This window comes from Terrapene carolina, unplaced genomic scaffold (genome assembly GCF_002925995.2).
Source record: "Terrapene carolina triunguis isolate 2854851 unplaced genomic scaffold, T_m_triunguis-2.0 Scaffold67, whole genome shotgun sequence".
NCBI lineage: Eukaryota > Metazoa > Chordata > Testudines > Emydidae > Terrapene > Terrapene triunguis.
In genome coordinates, this window is record NW_020664418.1 from 50,732,717 (window position 1) to 50,746,408 (window position 13,692).

Consider the following 13,692-nt stretch of genomic DNA (forward strand, 5'->3'; position numbering starts at 1 on the left):
CCCATAAAACGTGGGCCCTTCCTCATGGCTAGGGTTGCCAACTGTGACTGAAGCTATTCCGGGAGATTTCTCCCTCTCCCCCCCCCCCCCCACATGACGTAATGTCATTTTCTTAAAATATCCTATTAAAATCTCCTGGATTGCTTTCAGTGGTCTCCGGGAGATCAGTGCCGATTCCGGGAGACTCCAGGCCAATCCTGGAGGATTGGCAACCTACTCATGGCCTGTTACCCTGAATCTTAATCAGATTGGGGTCTCTCTGTTCAGTGCGTTTTTCCTTTCTTTTTTGACTGCTTTGTTTCCCCTGTATTTTCCCTTAGTTTCTCCTTATGTTACCCCTAGCGTGGATGTTTTTACTTTTGCTGCAAAGTGAGCAAGTGGCAGCCTCTTTTGATCTAGGAACGGGCCTTTTGTAGTTGCTGCACAAGCAGGTAGTTCAGGCTTTCCTCATAGGTCACACACGCAAGCTCCATGCTTAGTGAGTTTCCTTGCCTCCATGGATCTTCATTATGAAACCTGAATCTGTCTACTAGCTGATATTCTTAGTATAGTGTACATCGTATTAACTATCAGAGGGGTAGCCATGTTAGTCTGAATCTGTAAAAAGCAACAGAGGGTCCTGTGGCACCTTTAAGACTAACAGAAGTATTGGGAGCAGGCAGGGCCGACTCTAGGATTTTTGCCGCCCAAGGCAAAAACAATTTTGGCCGGCCCCCCCGCCCCGCCTCGCCTCAACTCCGCCCCTTCCCCAAATCCCCAGCCCTGCCTCCTCCCCCCAGGCTCTCAAGCCTGGGAGGGAGGGGGAGCAGCGGCGCTCGAAACAGCTGTTTCGTGCGCCGCGGCCGCTCGGGATCTCCCCCCCTCCCTCCCAGGTTTGAGACCCTGGGAGGGAGGGGGAGACTCCGAGTGGCCGCGGCGCGGGCGCCGCTCCTCCCCCTCCCTCCCAGGCTCTCAAGTCTGAGAGGGAGGGGGAGCAGTGGCGCGCGAAACGGCTGTTTCACGCGCCGCGGCCGCTCGGGATCTCCCCTTCCCTCCCAGGTAGCAGCAGCGGAGGTGAGCTAGGGCGGCCGCAGCACATTTTTAGGGGCGGCATTCTGGCGCCGGCCATGCCGCCCCTAAAAATGTGCCGCCCCAAGCACCAGCTTGTTTGGCTGGTGCCTAGAGCCGGCCCTGGGAGCAGGGTAAGAACCTCACTTCTTCAGATGCAAGTAATTGCATCTGAAGAAGTGAGGTTCTTACCCACGAAAGCTTATGCTCCCAATACTTCTGTTAGTCTTAAAGGTACCACAGGACCCTCTGTTGCTTTTTATCGTATTAACTAGTTTGTTAAATGCATTCTTTTATCTGCTGGAGAATCTTATGTTTTGAATATCTGAATTTGACCTTAATCCAGTGATTGTTTTTTTCATCTGAATCTGTGAACCGTTCTGACTTAGTACCAGGAGAGAGAAGGTAGGTGAGGTATTATCTTTTACTGGACTAACTTCTGTTGATGGAAGGGACAAGGAGGAAGGAAAGCTCAAAAGCTTGTACCTTCCACCAACAGAAGTTGCTCCAATAAAAGATATTACCTCTCCTAACTTGTCTCTGTCATATCCTGGGAACAAGGCTGCTACAACAACACTGCAAACATAAAACACAGATTCTATGGATATTTACATAGGTAAATCACTCTGCCCAGGATGCCTTCCAAACAATGGTCCTCTGCTGTGTCACTTGATTCTCTGACTCAAACTACATTCTTGTGTTCTCTTCTGCTTCTTCTGGACATGAGCACATGTAATCGTATATTTCAGTGGATAAGGATTTTTCTTATGACTGATTTCTTTGCTATGTTTGGACATGAGGGTTTCTTTCAGGAATGGGACACTAGATTGTCATGCAAGTATCTCAAATTGATGTATTTTTAGTTTTGATTAAAATACTTATTTTTTTGTATGAGAATTTATATCACCTTGTAACTTTTATGTTTATATACTTAAGTTGTGAGTTTAGAGATGTTTTCTTTTGAAAGTCATAAGAAAATTAGTAAGATGGGTGTGAAAAGATGATGGTGTGACATTCTCTCCTCAGAGAGCCCAGAACCGTAAGCTGCTGTATTACCTCTCTGCCTCAGCAAGAGAGAGCTTTACTGGCGCTTAAACTGTGTCAGCTCCCTGCCACACCAGTCTGTCTGTCTCACCAGCAAACTCCTTGAGGCTCTGTGTAGAGGGTCCCGGACTCACCCCTGTGGCGCCTCCTGCTGGTCATCCAGGGAATTAGCTCACCAGCCTCTGGAGCGCCCTCTGCAGGCCGGTGATCCGCCTTGTCCTCTGCTCTGGCCCCCGTGTCCCTCCCAGGACCCCAGTGCCCCTTGCTCTGGGTGCTGCCCCCTGGCAAGACCCACACACGCTGGGTCTCCCCTCCCAGGGGAACCCCACCCACTAACCCTACCTCACCTCAGGATAAGGCCACTGCCAGTCACCAACTAGCCCCCACTCTCTGGGGCAGACTGCAGTATAGGCCACTCATCACTGGCAAGATTGGGTTTGGACCTGCTGCCTCAGCCTACCCCTGGGCTGCCCTCTGCAACCCCCAGTACCCATTGGCCTATTACCAGGCCACAGCCTGGGGCTATCCAGGCTGGAGCTCCCCAGCCCTGCTCCACCACAGGTACCCTGTCTAGCTCCCTGCAACCAGGCCCTTCTCTCTCTGAAGACAGAGAGAGACTCTACTGAGCTCCTGGCTCCTAGCCTCTTATATAGGCCAGCTGAAGCCTGACTGGGGCATGGCCCCAGCTGCAGCCACTTCCCCCAATCAGCTCAGCTTTCACTCTGCCTGCTCCCTGGGCTATCCCAGGCCCTTCCAGGCAGGAGCAGGTATCCACCCTGCTACACTCTGCCAGCCATGACCTTGCCTTGCAGGTGACATTGAGTGCACCCCAGTTCCCAAATTCCCCAGAGACGTGTCTGCAGTATCCGGCTTCTATCACTAAACAGCCACAGAAATGACCAAGTCTACTGCTTCCAAAGAGACTGTGCACACCCCAACCTGTTCGTTTACCTGAAGACCCCACTTACTTTAATACACAGCACTGAGATGCTTCAGAGTAAAACGAAGCATACATTTATTAACAAAGCACATAGATTAAGTGATACTGAGCAAGAGAAGGCGACAGGTCTGGTTACAAACAAAACAAAAACTCGCTTGAACTTTAGCAAGCTACAGTCTTTGCCTACGCAGCTTTCTCACTTCCATCAAGCTATCAGCATCTCCAGCCCCTCAGGCAGGAGGACCCTCCAATCACAGAACCAGAGGGTGTTTGGTCCCTTCCTCCCCGAAGTGATGGATAACAGAAAATCTGTTGATGGTCCAGAAAATCTTTGCCATGTATTCTTTGATAAGTAAAGCCAGACAAAATTTTTCTCCCCTGTTGCTTGTTCTTTGGGGTGCAGGTGCCAAGCCGCCACTTCATCTTCTGGTCAATTTGCTTTCTCAGTTGGATTGAACATTTTGTTTACCTTAGAGGCAAATATCCTTTCATTGTTCTTGACTTGTAATCAAGCCATGCTGTTTTCTCATCCGCCTGTTGGCCTGATCTGTGCAGACAGGTAAATCCACATTCCTTTCACTAGGACAGACTTAATTATCAGCTGCTTCCACAATTTATTTTAAGAACATATTTCCAGCACACCTACATAACTGTGTGTACACCACCCATACATATATCACACAATGATATTCATGACCCGCATGTCACCAGGTATATGATACTTTACAGGACGTTGTTTGGCTACATATTCTGACAACAGTGTGATGGATGTACCCTTTGCCAGTGGCATAAAGGGGCATCACAGATGGAAAGTCCAGTTTTAAAAATATTAAATGTAAACAATATATTGACTGTCATTTTGGTTCTTTTATTCAGAGCATGGACTCTCCTTGATTCTGTTTGGTTTAACTCAAGAGGAATTCTTGAATAGACTGATAATCCATGGAAATGCTGGCATTGTAGATTCTCTTTGTCATCTCAATGGGTGGGGAAGATGTTCGATTCCCATTCATGCGTTAGAGGTAAAATAAAATGTAGTTTATCTATTATAGGTCAGGAGAATATGTCCTTAAAGTAGTGTAAGTAACTTATTTTAGTCTCTCATCATTAATAATGATTTTACCAGTCCAAAAAACAAACAAAAAACCCCACAACAAGTTGAGTTAAGGTTAAGAATGTGTAAGTGTGTATCAGTCACTTAAGGGTAAAAAAACAAAGTACAAGAATATTGTAGTTATTAAAAATCCAAGAAAATAAGGAAATGTGAAGTAAAGGCTAACATACTGTGGAGAGAGTGAAATTTTTTTTCCTGGGCGAGAGCCCTGGACGAGTGCATGGAAAAATATTGGTCCTGAAAGCATTTGTACTGATCTGCCAAATCAACATGTTTACAACTATCTCTTTCCTATGATTTTAACAGTTGATATTTCACAAGTCACTAGTACTAGATTTTTGCTTTTACCATTTCAGCCTTACAGATCCAGTATGAAAATTTATAAGCTCAGGCACAACATTAACATTTACTTGCCTGGCAAAACAAACAAACTGCTTGTCTCTCTAGAATTTTTCAAGGCTGCAGTTCCATCTTTTAGAGGAGGGCATTGATTAAAAGTCCTGATGGCTGGTAAAATGTTGGACCTTTAAAACTGTCGACCTACACTAGTTCCTTAGTAAGTGTCTGACTATTCAGAACTGGATCTAGGACAAGTTTTATTTATTTTTTAAACCCTGATGAGATGTATAATATTCATTGCTGAATTGACACTGTGTCTAAATTGCTTTGGATTTTTTCTGTCCCATATGCTTCCACTTTATTATCACTGAACTTAAAGAAAAAATATTAGCAGTAATTCACCAATGCACCTTTTTAGAATATTTGTGACAGCATGGTTGCATCTTTCTTTAGGCTGGTTTGGAGAACCGTCAGCTAGACACAGTTGACTTCTTTTTAAAGAGCAAAGAGAATCTTTTCAATCTTACTACAGCCTGTTCCTTACCAGAGCAATCTACCAATATCACACCCCAATTTTACTTGAGAAGTAAGTCAAATATTTTAAGCAACATTAACATTTCAATTTAATTGCTTTTTTATTTGTAGGTAGTTATTTTTTTGTTAGGTCAAATTGCCACTTCATTTATTCGCCCTCTGGTGTATGTTTGGATGGCAATACTCAGTCTAGGCTTGTCCCCTACAAGTGAATGAGAGAAAATTTGTACAAGACTTTCAATATTTAAGCTGCTTGGCTGTGTTCCAATATTGTGCTACACTAAACATTTTTAATGTGAAAAGAAAGTGGTGTATTTGCAAAGTGTGACCGGGTTAATAACACAGTGTAAAAGATTTAGGTGATTTACCTTTCTGGCCTATTAGTTTAATTCTTGTTATGTAATGTGATCCATCATCTTTTATTGTGTGTGTGGTTTTAATTTCCTATATGATTATAGGTGTGGAAGAATTGAAGCCAGCTTTAGATTTACTTTGCTCAGCCATCAGAGAAAATGATTTGGAAGCTCAGAGTAAACACTTCTCTGAGCAGCTGCTAAACCTTACCTTGGCTTTCCTTAACAAACAAATCAGAGAGATTTTTAGCCACACAGAAGGTAAGATTACTAACATGGATAAAATGTAGTAGCACAGATCTGGCCTTGTTTCCATGAGGAAGAACTAAATAGCACATCTTTATTTTTAAGATTCCCAAACTCTGTGCACAGGTTCTAAGCATTTCAAAACTATACTCTTAGGATTCTCACTCTCACAAATGAACTTGGGCTGGAGATTAGATTGAATCAGAGATCATATTTACAGGGAAGGGGGAGATGAAAAGTTAGGCTGAATAAGATGCACATGTCAGCTGAAATAACTAAGATAAATAACTGACCAAGCTCGAGGCCAGTAGGGGTCTGATCATGCAGCCCTAACTCATGTGTAACCCCCATTGAACTTAGTGGGAGATTTGCATGTATAAGGAAGCAGGATCAGACCCTAAAAGGGCCAATGTGTAACATAAGAGTTGATATCTCTGTAAACTCTTAATCCTGAATTCCAAAAAGTAGCTAAGTTTTATTTCCCCTGCTCCTTTCTTCTTGGGTGGAAGACTTTTCCCTTCCCTGCTCCCCAGTTTACAATCCCACTTCCAAAGCCTTTTGTCGTGATGTTTCTAGCCAAAGAGAACAAGGTAGGACTCTTTAAAACCTGTAAATGCTACCCCCATATCAACTGGAAGGATTGTTGTGGACCAACACAGTGGTTCTCAACCAGGGGTCTAAGGCCCCCTGGGGGGCCGCAAGCAGGTTTCAGGGGGTCTGCCAAAACCTACAGGAGTTTTGCAGGGCCAGCATTAGAGTTGCTGGGGCCCAGGGAAGAAAGCCGAAGCTTAAGCCCCACCGTGTGGGGCTGAGGCTGAAGCCGAAACCCAAACAACTTAGCTTTGCAGGGCCCCCTGTTGCGTGTGCCTCTGGGCAATTGCCCTGCTTGCTGCCCCTTGACACCGACCTGGCTTTTAATCTAGTGGATATACAGAAAAACAGTTGTGGCATAGCTGGGCCATTGAGTTTTTATAGCATGTTGGCGGGACCACAGAAAGAGAAAGGTTGAGAACCTGGAGCAGCAGCAGCAGCGGTGGGCCCTGGGCTGCCCCCCACTTGGAGCAGCAGTAGCGGCAGGGCCCCGGGCCGCCCCCTAGGAGCAGCAGCGGGGCCCCAGGCCACCTCCCCGCCAGGAACAGCAGCGTCCGCCAGAGTTCCCCCCACCCCACCCCAGCCCAGAGCAGCAGCAGCAGTGTCCGCTGGAGCTCCCCGCCCCCTAGTACCTAAGATTTAGTTATGGGTGTTTATAGTTCATGGACAGGTCAGGGGCCGTGACTTTTTGTTTATTGCCTGTGACCTAACAATGAATTTACTAAAAATACTCATGACTAAATTGTAGCCTTAACTTTAAGTAGCACTTGAATGTTATATTAAAATGTTCGTATATTTTAAAGGTAAATTTTATAAATAAGAGTTGGTTGAATACTGTATAACTTTAATGTCAAAAATTAGGGCTCTGATCCTGCAGTCAAATCAATGCAAGTGGGCGTTTGTGGAGCATCACTGATATCATGGGCTTGCCCACACAGGTTGGGGTCTCGGTTTGTACCAGTGTGCTTTGTGATCATTGAGATCAGAGATAAATGCTAAACTTTAATGAGCTATAAGGGTTAGTGCTGTAGTGTTCATTTTTATTAAAGTGGCCCATTGTTGTCCCCTACAGAACTCGATGAGTGCTTGCAGAAATGTGTGGATATTTTAACTACCTACATTATTGAACTTAGAACATTTATGATAAAGTTTCCTCGAAAGCAGAGAAATCTCATAAATATAAGATGTGATCTTGATGAAGACATTCCCAGAACAGAACAAAGCCAAATGTGGGAAACACTCACTCCGGAGGTAAAAACAAATAATCAGTTTGGGGATATTAAATTCCCATGAAATGTATTAAAGGAAATGATCAGCATGGAGTTATCTTCAAACTACTGAAAAAATAAACAAAAATTAAATAAACTTGGTTTATATTTGCTATTCAAATAATTGCTCAAAACAAAGAGCAAAGGATCATAAGCAGCGTAGCCTGCAATTTCTATTGGAGAACAGATCTGTAGAAATTTTTTTGTTTTCTTTCTTTTTTTTCTTTTAGCAAGTTATTTTTGAGGCCATTTTAAACAACAGAATACCAGAGGCTCAGACATTCTTCCGAGTGAATCAGAACCCTGCACAGAGTCTTCAAGAGCTGATTCAAATAGGTTTTGAACTTGTTTATGACAGTCTTCTAAAGGGCAATGTCAAAGAGGCCTCAGAACTCATAAGGAATATGGTGAGTGATGTGTGATTAAAATATTGATAAATCTGAAAGAATTTCCTTATGGCTAAAAAACAAACAAATGTACATTAGAAGTGGGTTTTTTCTTAGCTTCCCACAGCTGTTATGATTACACAACACTTATTTTGAATATTAAATAGTCTAATGAACATTATTTGTAGGAAAAATTGTCCACTAACATTCCTTCAAAACTCTTATGTAATATGCTGTGAATGCGTTATGGCAGATATAATGGCTAGGAAAGAATATAAAGACAATTCTTTCAATTGAGTAATGAGGAGTTGTTAATAGCTTGTTAAATACAGTTAATCTAGCTTTCTGCCTGCAGTGTTTAGATACAGTATGCTGCTACTAGGTTTGTATAGAAGAGAAGTAAAATGTTTTTCTTTATATTTTCCTTGCTCTTTCAGCGTCTGTTTTGTCTGAGTAAAAAAAACAAAACAAAAAAACCCCCTAGACCTTCAAGTCTAAAATGCATCTACAAAGAAGTGAAAGTTGCCAGTGTAATAACTTTTTTCAATCTGGATGTCATATCAAGAAGCTGGGTAGAACTCTCCTGGCAGAAGAGGGAAAGGAAGCGGCTTATCCTAATTTTTTCTTGACTCTTACTGGTTTCCTTGTGGGTTTTTAGTCTTAGAGCCCCTAAAAGACTTTCTAGAGAAGTGAAATGCATAAGAACTCTTCGGAGGGACAGACATTTAGCAAGCTAAAGCATTTCAGGAATGGGATTAGAGAGTGTTCTCGTAGGAGATGACTTTGTCCCAATGCAATTTAATCATTTTTACATTATCTAGGTATCTTGATTGTCTTTCTGCTTCACAGCTTCTCTTCTCATTCAAGACTAACGTTTAATGCCACTCCATCTGTGGAATTCAGAGGTGGTCCACTATTGTTAATTTTTATTTTATCTGATATAAAATGTATAAAAAATTCTAAATGAAGTAGTTTCAAAACAGAAAACTAAAACATTCTGTTTCAACCTTATTGAAAAGCTTTGTTTAGATTTTTTTCTCCCCAAGTAAAATTTTATCAACAGAATGTTTCCCACATTATTCCTTAAATTATAATGCGCTTGCTTTAAATGGGAGGATCTTCCATTTCTACCTATTATTCTACCATAATAATTATAACTCTGCTTATCCTTTCCCCCCTACTTCTGTGATTCATTGCTTGCTACTTCTCATTAGTGATGAATGAGGATAGAAGTTGTGCAGCAGAATAAAAATGTTTGTTAGCAACTTTTCTCTTCATTCTACTTGTCACCCCCCGCCCTCCTGTATTCTGGAAAATGATTGGAATATAATTTGTAACCAATTAAAGTTTTTCTCTAAAGGGAGACTTATTTAGACATGTAATTGCTTTAAGTTTAATTAATAGATCAAGGTTTTGTCATAATAATAATCAATTGGTGGAGGGTTTCTCCACCTTTGGAAGAACTTTTCTCATGGCCTGAGATGAAGAGTAGGGTTTAGCCCTGATGTCTCCAGCACCAACAGTGGCCTGCCTCCGAATTCCACAGGGGTGTGTGTGTGTGTGTGGGGGGGGGGGCATTACCCATTAGTGATTAGTGAGAGAAACTGCTAACAGAATATTATGGCATAAAAACTTTCTCTACTTATTGCCTTATGTTTTGAGTTCAGTATACCCATGCTTAGTATACAGAGGGGCGTGCATTTTCTGGACTTGAACACTAACAGCTGGCTATAAATTTTATATCCAAAGGGATTAGAGAGATCAAACAGGCCCCAGGGCATTTGCAGTACTTCTGTTGGCTATATGCAGACTAGGGGAATGGAAGTACTGAATTCTCTCTCTTCTGATTTGTGGAGGGAAATATTATGATGCACATACTGAAGATGCTGTGCTTATGAAAGAAAATATGTGCTCTTTCTTGAGTGATGAAAACTACTTCTACATATAGAATTTGTATTACACTGTATGATCTGTAATGGAAATCTGATTTTTTTTATAGGGTTTTGATGTGAAAGAGCAGTTGCACAAGATATGTTTCTACACTATTGATAAAAACATACGTAACTTGTTGGTAAGTGGAGAAAAGGCTTTTCTGACTTACATTATCAGTTGCACAGAACAGTTAACGTTTTGTACATCTGTATGTAGAATACACACTCTTTGCTATTCCAAAACCCATCGGATACAAACTCTATTGTGCCCCCTGCAACCAGGCACTTGTCTTAGCTTTGTCTTTGCCTTTTTTTTTTTTTTTTTTTTGCCATCTGCAGTTGAAGTTAAAATTGGTTGAAGTGACAGGTTATCCTGTCCCAGGTGTATTTCTTGCATGACTTTATACACAGGATGAAATTCTGACCCCACTGAAGTCACTGTCAAAACTCTCATATTGACTTCAGTAGGGCCAGGATTTCACCCACAGTCTGTTACACACTGCACTCACAGATCCTCAGGTTCCTTCCCCCTGGATCACTTCTGTCTTAATGTTTTATTATCAAAGAAGTCAGCAAAAAGATTACGTTCTTTTTTATGTCATGACAATAATTTGCGAAATATATTTGTGATCAAAGGTAGTATTTTAATTTTACTCAAAGGTGAAAGTGTTGCAAGAAGAAAACTATTTTTCTGAAAAAGAGAAGACAGTGATAGACTTTGTGCATCAGGTTGAAAACTTTTATTCAGGATCCTTCCAAGACAATAAAGAGATTCAGCCTCTTTCCAGGTAACATGGTTTAATTGCCTTTTTATCTTAAATGAACAACATCAATGCAGTTTTTAATATGCTAAGAACAATGGCAATCTGAGACGTGTATTCTATAGGTTTTGCTGTGCTAACAAATGTGGACTTTTGTAATTCTCCAACTACAGTGTCATGGGGTTCCTGTTACATAGTGTGAAGTGTTTTTAAGAGATCTGGAAGCTGATTATTTTCTTCATGGACAGGACACTTATCATGAACTTAGTGTAAAATCTTTGCAGACTACTCTCGATCTATTATTAGTCTTAGAAGGATACGATTTTTTTAATGGGCAAATATCAGTAAATGTTGATTTTGCTGTATACACAAACCAACAAAAAATATTTCCATCGATCATAATAGAAATTTACCGATAAGCCGCATTTTCTTTCTTTGCCTGAGAACTTCTTAGAGTCACAATCCAGTGATTTAGACTTTGGAATTAGGCTTGTTACAAATGGACTAGCAAGCGAATAGTAAAAATAGGTATGATTTGTTGATTTAAGGATACTTACTGTGGATATTGTGACGTGATGTTGACCGTTTGTATTTTTAGTGGTTTGTAAAGCTTTTTTTGAATCTCAGCATCTACTGTCATTAAATAATTGTCTGGCTCCTCCATAGCTTTTGGTAACTGTGAAAATTTAAATGAATAAAAATCTAAAAAAAAATCCCTTAAATATATGAACATTGATATTATCTGTCAATTATTTAAAAAAAAAAATTCTGCCAGGCCTACTTCTTACTGTCAAATTAGTGGAGGCCTTTTTATGTCACCACTACTGTAAATAAAACAGTGGCTTATGCTGCTAGTGGCGGGGGGAAAAAAAAGACTAATGCGATCCTTAGATGCATAAATGGGAATCTCGAGTAGGAGTAGAGAGATTAATTGACCTTTGTTTGGCACTGGTGTGACCACTGCTGAGTCCAGTTCTGGTGTCAACAATTCAAGAAGGATGTTGATAAACTGTAGAGAATTCGGAGAGGAGCCACGAGAACAATTAAATAATTAGAAAACCTGCCTTATAATGATCAAGGTCTGTTTAGCTTAAAGATCAGGTTAAGGGATGAGTACTTACATGGAGAAAAAATATTTGAAAATGAACTTTTAGGTCCAGCAGACAAAGATATAATATGATCTAATGGCTAGAAGTGGAAGCTAAACAAATTGAGTAGAAACAAGGTGTACATTTTTAACAATGAGGGTAATCAACCATTGGAACAATTTACCCAGGGTCATAGAGGATTCTGCATCACCAGCAATTTTTCAATTAAGAATTGGATGTTTTCCTAAAAGATCTGCTCTATGGATCATTTGGGGGAAGTTCTATGGCCTATCTTATGCAGGAGGCCAAATTAGATGATTGCAGTGATCTCTTCTGGCCTTGGGATCTATGAAATTTATCCTATTGATAAACTAGGTATATGAAACCAAACTAATGACATGTTAAGGCCTACTAGATGCATTGCTTACATTATGGTATTTCTTTATTCATTGCTTGAGGCACAATAGATGGCAGTTAATTTAAAAAAAGTGTTTTGGCTTTTGGTTATTTTACTTCTGTGGGTAACTACCATGTGGAACAATCCTGCACTGGCAGAGAGATGAGCTCAGTGACTTAATAGGACTCTTCCATTGTTAACCTCTAATGAGAGTTCTGTAAGCTGTAACATTCGGTGAATGTCTTTGTGTGTGGCGAAACATTTATCCATCTATGTCTTGTACTAAAACCAATGGTTCTGCCGTTACCTGTAATCCTGCTGTTTGCAGCACTCACGGGAGAGGTGTGGCACCAGCCAGTACAAACAAAGGTGCCCTACCAATGTTGGAATCACATGGTGAACCCTTTACTAGAGCTAGAACCCTTTACTAGAGCTAGTGCAGTGTGAATAACTGACTTTTCGGTTTGCTGGCAGTTCTGAAAAAGATTTTTTTTTTAAATTATTCAGTTCAGGATGAACCAAAACTACATTTTTGGCACATCGAAAGAGTCAGAAAAATAAAACTTCATTTTTGGGTTGAACAAAATATTTTGAGCATTTTTAAGAAAAGCAAAGGCCATGAAGAGCTAGATTCACAAACCTGAGGCGGTGGTAGTGCTTGTGCCCGTGTGTAATTGTTAGCCCAGTGGTTAAGGCATTTACCTGGGAAGTGGGAAACCCAGATCTGAATCCCTGCTCTGGAGCAGGGACTTGAAACCAGGTCTCCCCATCTCAGGTGAGAGCCCTAATCATTGGGCTTATAGAATCATCCTCACTCTGCCCCAAAAATGACTATTCAAGTATTTTATGAAAAAGTAGAACATTATGGGGTTCACAATCTGGTTCTTAATTTTTATCTTCTCTCATGATAGTTCCTTAATGGTAGGCTGGAACACACATTCCCTAAATATTAGTGTTGCTGTTCAGGTGAATCATTTTTGTTTCAACGCTGTGAGTGTTCTATAATATTGCAAACCACAGAACTTTGAAATGAGAACACGCTAAGAGGCTTTATTAATATCATATTCATTATAAAGCACGCTTATTACAGTGCATGTGATCTCAGTTCAGTTTTTACAGCATTGAATATTTACTACTGTGCCTAGCAATTAAGTAGCTCCTCCCCCATTACATTCATTTGTTCTGAAGATACTAGTACATTATAAGCATTCCCCAAATCTTTTTGAAGATACAGATCTTGTTGGTATCCCTTGTAAAGCACCACTAACAATTATAAATAACAAAGAGTTAATGAATTTGTTAAATGTATCAATATTGTGAACTACAGTTTGTAAGAAGTTTAGTAAAACATCTTAATGGGTAAATATTTCTGCCAGTTTCAGGAATTGGAAAAAAGAACAAGATCTGTCCAGTCACACAGCTGTTTTGGATACATTCTTGACTTGTGACAAACCTCAGATTCACAACAGGGGGCACAGAATTATGTTAAACTGGGGTCAGTGGTGGGATCAGCATATTCAGGAAATGATTCTTCTTCCCAAAAGATCACATGAAGGCAAGTATTCCAGGCCTACGGAGTTGAAGAAATTAAACATTGAAAACTAAAGGTGCCTTTGTAGCATTGAATTGCATTTGGGCTGGTGGAGCATAGAT

At 40.9% G+C, this 13,692-nt stretch overlaps 1 protein-coding gene across 1 annotated transcript in view; it reads left to right on the forward strand.

Annotated features, from left to right (window-relative positions):
- The window catches only part of SPG11 (SPG11 vesicle trafficking associated, spatacsin), a 57,338-nt gene that overhangs the window by 7,076 nt on the left and 36,570 nt on the right, over positions 1–13,692 (forward strand). Inside the window, exons 6-13 of the mRNA XM_026648415.1 lie at positions 3,908–4,053; positions 4,938–5,070; positions 5,477–5,632; positions 7,281–7,459; positions 7,707–7,883; positions 9,862–9,933; positions 10,454–10,581; positions 13,416–13,594. Of these exons, the coding sequence (XP_026504200.1) occupies positions 3,908–4,053; positions 4,938–5,070; positions 5,477–5,632; positions 7,281–7,459; positions 7,707–7,883; positions 9,862–9,933; positions 10,454–10,581; positions 13,416–13,594 (1,170 nt within the window). The remainder of the gene's footprint in view (positions 1–3,907; positions 4,054–4,937; positions 5,071–5,476; positions 5,633–7,280; positions 7,460–7,706; positions 7,884–9,861; positions 9,934–10,453; positions 10,582–13,415; positions 13,595–13,692) is intronic.